Here is a 7648-nt window from a genome sequence, read left to right as displayed (position 1 = left end):
ATATAAGTACAACACTAGGATTTCTAGATAAAGATCAAAGTAGGGTCCTGGGTAATAGCCCAACATCAGGTAAATGTCATGGTTCTTTAGTCGTGAACACTACATGATGTTAGAACATTTTAATACATTTAAGACAAAATACCATGCTACAAAATTTGGATAAATTCCGCTTGAGATATGAAGGGCTACATAATGTTTCATTATTTTGGTAAGATTCTAGGGGTAGAAGCTGATAAAAGGTTTTTTTTCACAACTGTGGCCAATTGAGAGATATTCAAATTGTTACCTTGAAGACTGGGGCATAAAGCAGCTCATGTCATAATAACATATCATGATAAAAATTCGAAAAATAACAGCATAATGCTGATACAGGTTTGACAAATAAGAAAGAATGAGACAGTGATAGATAAAATGACTTTTGTTAGACAATGATAAGAATGGCATATAGCACTATCTGAATCTAACATCGCCTGAAAAGCGTAAAGCTTATATTGCTTCCCCATTCTTAGTGAAAAAATCTTTGCTCAGAACAGTTCCTTGTTACAATTTCTGGCTACAAATGATGCTGTCTTTCCTCTACGCATGCTCATAGGCATTGGACACATAGGGTCTGGGAGGGTTGCAGCCTCCTTTCCAATCAGGCAAGCTGCGTGAATTTCAGGCCAATTCAGCAGGCAAGTTCATCCATGATGCCCCCCCCCCTTTAACCTTCAGCCTTCGCTACGCCCATGCACATGTCTGTGCTGCAATCTAACTTTGTGGTGTGTCCAATTTTTGGGAAAGTCCTGTTCTACTTTCAAAAAAAGCTTTCAGATTTAACTTTGGCTTTCAAAAGCCTTCAAATAAGTAGATAAAAATGAGTCACGACAAAAGTTTTTGTATGTACTGGAACAAACCTTATTCAGAGCAGCAATGATTAGGAAATTCATGCTATGTATAGGAAAGACAATAAAATGGTGCACGATGTTGGAGGAATCTCTTTATAGTTTGAAGAATTTTGTTGAAATAAAATGTTCAGACAGCAATTTTTTTCAAAATTTTTTTATCAAACGTGCCATGAAATGAAACAACTGTTCAAAAATATGTACACAAAGTAAATGCCGAATCCTTACGCCGTATCACGTAGTACCGACTCCCGACGCCTGATACGAAATTAGGTCCAAAATGGTTTAATAACGAAGATATTATCTGTCAAAGTGTTTTGACTTGAAACCGCTGTTGAGGCAGCTAAACTTCTTTGGGCTAATAGGCTCAGCCGAATGACATTAAGAATGACACAAGCAGAGTTCCACTATTTTTTATGTCCCAAAAAGGAGGAAAGAAGAAGATTGAATGGCAATATTCCATGAACAGTCGCATACAATAATAAATCTAAACTTACCAATTAGTAGAAGACCTTCATGGTAATTTTTGTCGAAGTAAGCGCCTTTAATACTTTCAGCCATCAAAACATCCGCCATTATCTTCTGGACCGACTTCCCAATAAGCAAATCAAGTACTTTTGGCGAGTTAATAAGCCATAGAAGTCATTCACAGTTCTCTGCGAAAACTTGAAGCAGTTCGTAAGAATTTCCTTGGCCAGCCAAACTGTTTATTTATTTACATCTGATAGCGATACTTGGATGAACGCAAAGAGTTGAGTTGCTAACAAATGGCGGGTTCTGCATGCTTTCACACTTGCCAATTAATCAAACAAAAGAGGATACCTTAGGTGGCGCTTTGTAAAGCGACCTAGCCCCAAGTGATTCAAACTCATGGAATAGCAGCAAGATATTTGTATAATTTTAGAAAACAAAAGGTTTTTGATGCGTGCAGCCTAAATAGTAGTAAAATTGACGGAAATCAAACGAAAATTTGGAAAGCAAATTTTCTAGGGATGCGAGATTTACATTTATTATCAGTGAAATAAGGAGTTAATTGTCTATTTTGAATTGTCAGTTTGTTTGAAAACTGATTTCAAAAATGTAAAGCATCTTGGTAATTGAAATTGTGCCTGCACCTTCTACACGATAAAAATTTGCCAGCGACCACTGGTACATTGGTTGGTACTTTCCATCTTCCAAATCATTGAAGAAGATATCAACTTTACAAGAACGCGCCATAAAGTGTCTCTAGAACGATCATAAGAGTTCATATAATGATTTGCTTCTAAGATCGGGTAAGAAAATTGTATAAAAATATTTAAAACACTGTATCATTTGAATCCACCTTTTATGCAGAGCATTTTCGAATTGCACTCTTCAAATTTTTCTTTGAGAAATCCAAACAATTTGGCCCATTTTAGGCCTAATCAAAAAACTTTTGGGTCAAAAAGTCTTAAATCAACTGGACCCTAGATTTGGAATGGTTTACCTAGTGAACTAAAATCAGCAGAAATCTGAAAAGTTTCAAGATTTTGATATAAAAATGGGATGGTACCAATTGCAGATGTAGTGCCTGTACTTGTCTGCCAACTTAGAAATTCAACTCAGAACTTAGAACTTGTAAACTCAGAAAATATTTTTTTCTTTTCTTTTTTTTTCTTTTCTTTTATTTTCTTTTCTTTTCTTTGCATATTCGATTTTGATTAGTTACCTTGTATATATTTAAATAATGTATATATTGTTAGCTATTTTTGTCTTTCGAATGAAATGAAGTAACACGCACACGCACCACCGGTAACAACTTTCTCCTTCTCTGATGAGATGGTAATCAACATTCCCTTAAGGGATTGTGTGAGTTGGTTGGGTGTAGAGGCCTTGTCACTGGTGGTAAAATTACGATACTATTTTTGTTGTACCCTGTCCCCAGCTCCCCTCGTTCGTGTCACTAGAATGGCCTGTTTGCCATTCTGCAAAGTTCTGTATTTATTCAGCAAAATTTGCCTGAGATTTCAGAAAAACAATAACTGGCTAAAACAGTTAAAACCTTTCATTTCTAGATTTAATGAACAACATTATAAATAACGAAAATGAATTAATTGAAAACTGAAATAATAAAGGATGAAACAAATCATTTGTTTGACACTCAAATAAATTCTACTTAATAAAAATTTACTAATTGTTTCATTAGCTTTGCAATCTACTAACTAAAGTCTGCTTTAACTTCGGCTCTCTGGTAAAGAAATTGACTTAATGGTGGATGCAGTGTGATCTTCTATATCACTTGATGATATGTAGATCGTACTGGATAGGTTTTCTATGCCATGAAATGATTTGGCCAAGTAACTTAAGTATTTTGAAGACTAGTTTATCAGGATAAATAGCATTACAATGAAAAGAATGTTTTTTTCTGGGTTCGCAAAACTGATTTCTGAAGCTAATTTACAGGAAAAAATCTCTCGAGAGATAAAAATAAAGAGGTTTTGATAAAAAAGCATCTTTTTTAAAAAGATACAGACTTTCAGGGCTACTATGAGTTAGACAAAATCTTTGTTACATCAGCTGAAAAATGTTTTCATTGACGATGATTGGTGTATCTTTAGTCAAAATCTTTTGGAGAAAAAGAGAGCCTTTTCTGTCGCGAAATCAGCTCCTTAAAACTCTAATTACCAGAAAAGCAGCAATAACTGTCAAATTTACAAATCTTTCTACAATTATAATGTACAGCTTAAGTTACATCACAATAACGTGAATATGAATGCATGGTTGAGAACAAAGTATGTTGGTGAAGGGGTGTTTGTTTTAAGGTTTAGAAGGACCTTCTCAACATTACTACTCTGTTGATAAAGAAAACGTTGCCCAAAATTGATCCAAATATCCTTCATAGAGAGTTGAAATCTTATCTTTTGAAGATAAATCTTGATTTATTTCTTGTGGTCAATTTTCATGGAATTTTTTGAGCACTAACTAAGCGCTGGTCATGTAAGAACGACCTATGAATATCACCTGAAAGCGATTGTCATTACAAGAGTTTATTGTCACCATAAGGCCGTCAGCTAAACATTGTTTTATTGAGCAATCACAGTAGTGTTTATACTTGAAGCTTTGTCGTCCATCCTTGTTGCCTTTCTGTTTGAAAGCAATGCGGACACTGACCTTTGTCCCTTTGCCTAATGACCCTATATGTCCTTTCTTTAAAACATAGAAAGTGACACTTGGGATGTCTTTTTCTTAGTGGTTACCCGTTTCCTCAACATAGATTTATACCGCGAAGCACATAATCCAACCATCTGAACTTGTAACAACATAGACAGGCAAACTGACATTGGACTTCCGCAATTAGCTGATGACTTCTTTCAAAATCTTGGCAAGCTTTGCTTAATGCCACTCAAAATGCCAGGGTTAGGCACTAAAGAAACCTCATTCCATCAATGTAATGTAGGTCGAGGTAAGCTTGACTCCACAGTTAGCTTATCTATATATTGAATTTAGTAATAGTCGCTCTCGGGATCAGATAAGCTAGAATCGTGATTTGAATCAGTAAGACCATGTGTGTCACCTACAAAAGCAAAAGATAAAATGTCTACAATCAATAACGCTTGATTAATATAGATGAAAGTTCTCCTGATGTAGATGTTGAAACAGAAGTTCACCTACAAAGTTCGATTAAAATAAAGAAATCATTCCAGCTGACAGGATATGTGTTTAAGGAAAAAGTTGATTGCTCGATGACCTCGTTTTATAATAACATTCTGTCGTTTTAAAAAAGAATCTTCTTAATAGTCTAAATAGAAGGTATTACGTCAAAATAGGAGTAATTCATAGTTCATATATTTGTTATTATGTAGGTAAAATTCACTAGATTGAAAATTACTAGTAAAGGGTCCGGTGCAAAACCTGAAGAAAAAGGTGGACCAGGAAAATTAATGACGTGATAGGGCATTCATTGTCACGAACTTTGATGAAAAATGCGAACTATAGTTTCTCAGAAAAATACATTTGGAATTCGTCTACAGTCATTTGAAATCGCCTTACATTGACTAGAAAGCTATTCTGTCGACTACGTTACGCTTAAATATTATTTTGTCACTTTTCGCAGGACCATCACGTACATACAATCCCTTGTTTACACCACACATTGATTAAGCATTTAACATAGGTATATTTACCTGAACCAAGTGTGGAAGACTGGTGATCAGGAGGCGGTACCAAATGAAATGGAATCTCCGGAGGCATTCTTTCGCTACTTCTTGAGCGGCATTCGGTTTGTGGAGTAACCTGAACTTGTACATGCGAGTTGTCGGATGTTTCTAGCGTCGTTTGGTCACCAGGGGCCTGTTGACGTATCACCTTACCGTTTGTGGAGACTACAACAATATCACCATCAACCATCCGTAGAGTCGGCCTTGGCCCACTGGAATAGAAATGCTCTACGGATCTTGCTTTTGCTGTTTTCCGAGGCAGGCAAGTTTTCATACTATACAGTGAGTATCTAAGGTTGAAAAATATCATAATTATTCAAATGAAAAAGCCAAGGTCATCTTTTTTTAATTTAAATAAGTTAAAGCTAAAATTGAGAAGCCACACGTGTAGAATTAGGCGGAGCGGATATTGCATACCCAGATAGGTGGCATACTTGGCTGGATGTCATATTGGTAATAGAGCATTTCCTGGCCCCAAGCGACCAGTGATTCGTTACTAAATCTTGAAAACTCCTCGACGTGTATGATACGAGGTTAATTGGATTTTCCTATCCGGATTCGCCAGTTCGCCTAAACGTCTTATAAAAACTGTGAAAGGTTTGGCATATATGATTGATATTGCTTGTGAAACGCGTTGTATTACGTTCTGAAAGTCAATTTTGAAGTTATTAAGATAGAAGCCAATACAACAGCAATATCAACTTTGCTCTTGATATCAGCGTAATCATTTCTTATCAACTACTGATAAACCAGATAATTGAAAACTTATCCCAAAAAGACCTGGTCAAAGATAACATTAGACAATCTAATCGAAAGCTCCAATACAAAATGTGAACCCTGTAGCCTTACAGAACGATTGATTGTATTAATAGAACCCAATAAAAGTCTTGAAAATCAATTCCTTGCGGACAACGAATGAGTCATCTTAGATCTAAGCGTACAGCACTGAGGTTTGCTAAAGTTTTCATCCTCAGCTTCCCAACCACCTGACTTGAGAAAAAATCACACGTGCCTGGAAGAAATATTAAAAGATGCCTTAAAAAAGTCGATGCGTTTCTAAATTAAGAGTTATCTTTCAACAAACAAGATGAGTCATACCCAGTGCTATCTCGTCTGCATATCACGGCAACCAGGATGATGTTGGCGACGATCAAAACAAAAAGCAAACAGCCAAATGCAATCACAATATTCCTGTTTGTTGTGCTTGATCTTGCAGCTGAAGAGGATGCAATAAAACTGTTATTCTAACAGAATTTGCAATGCAAAGCAAAGCACCTGGCATGGCTTTATATGTGTCAATAAAAAGTTACGGCACTTATTCTAAAAAGAAGTTAAAATCTACTTCCTCTTATCACGAATATCTATCTACCAACACAGTTGATAAAAAAAGAGTAGCCACACGTGGTGTGTATTTCCGGCAAAATCCACCGGAGATCTACACTTTTTATGCTTCCATTACTAATTTATCAGTTAACAAAACATTTATACAAATAATTTCTTCGCTTAAGTTATAAGAACAGCTTTTATGGGGACTAGGGCCAGTAGCTCTGCTGACTTCAAAATGTTTTGTATTGATAATACTTAGCCTCTGGAAAAATGTGAATTCTTATTTCAAAACTAGCAAATTAGATTAAGCAAATTTAGATATAGCTCTTTTGGAACAACTGGCGAAACGATAATTCGGGGTCTGTATTAGCTAGAGAAAATTACAATGCACAAATAATACACAGAAATATTTCCTCTCACTATCCTACAAAATCAGGTTTAGGCAATCTGTCTATCGATGGATATGGGTTAACATGACGGTTTCCTTAAATCGTGCAATGAAATTTTTGCGATTAGAGAAGTCTTTGAATGAAAATCTGTGATTGTTTTGGGTGGATATTCAACTCAAAATATTACGATAAATTTGTGCAAATTGTACTCATTTTAGCATCAACAATATTAATCTCTAATGACACTTAAATCTATTTCCTCCTTTCTGAAATCGGATTATGAAAAGACGATTAATCTGGCGTAGAAGCGCGGCTCGTACAGTCATAGAAGGGAAGACATTTGCAAAACCCGACGTAGAAAGTTTTACGGGTTAGAGGAATGCGGCGCTAAAGTAAGGTGATAATGAATTTTCTGTGAAATATTAAGCTTGACTAACGCAGAAAACATTGAAAACGCCTGTCGTCCAATAACAAGAGCAAATCGATTGGTACTTTTCTATTGACGTTCTTTAAATATAATTTTATTGAAATAAAAGGAAACTTCTATATATAGGACAGCTACGAAGTGTGACCATAAAGAAGAAAAGTTTCAGCATGATAAGCTCTTTCTTTTGCGTGACGGTGTCCACAATTTTCTACAATTAAGGAGGTCCCCCATAATAGAAGCTTCAGCGATGCTACTTGAAAACAGATTGGCGTGACATTGGTAAAATAAAATGACGTATTCTGAAAAATCCTTTTCTGCTCAAAGAGAAACACGAGGTCTTACGCGAATGGAAGAAAAACGTATGACCACTCTCGACGTGTGTTTTTCAATAGACGCTTGTCTGCAATTGGAGATTATCGAATGTAAAATCGAAAGCTTAAAGGA

The 7648-nt window shown here is 35.7% G+C and overlaps 1 protein-coding gene across 9 annotated transcripts in view; it reads right to left on the bottom strand.

The window, feature by feature from the left end:
- Nucleotides 1-2888: 2888 nt before the first annotated feature.
- The window catches only part of LOC135689240 (uncharacterized), a 63116-nt gene continuing 58356 nt past the window's right edge, over nucleotides 2889-7648 (bottom strand). For all 9 annotated transcript variants that reach the window (XM_065206395.2, XM_065206394.2, XM_065206393.2 and 6 more), the window contains 3 exons: nucleotides 6161-6278; nucleotides 5030-5352; nucleotides 2889-4419 (listed from right to left, as the gene is read on the bottom strand). In XM_065206395.2, coding sequence (XP_065062467.1) covers nucleotides 4349-4419; nucleotides 5030-5352; nucleotides 6161-6278 — 512 coding nt within the window. In that variant the 3' untranslated portion in view covers nucleotides 2889-4348. The remainder of the gene's footprint in view (nucleotides 4420-5029; nucleotides 5353-6160; nucleotides 6279-7648) is intronic.

Source organism: Rhopilema esculentum, chromosome 9 (genome assembly GCF_057945365.1).
Source record: "Rhopilema esculentum isolate cy_ngs chromosome 9, ASM5794536v1, whole genome shotgun sequence".
Taxonomy (NCBI): Eukaryota; Metazoa; Cnidaria; class Scyphozoa; order Rhizostomeae; family Rhizostomatidae; genus Rhopilema; species Rhopilema esculentum.
This window is presented reverse-complemented; position numbering and strand designations above follow the sequence as displayed.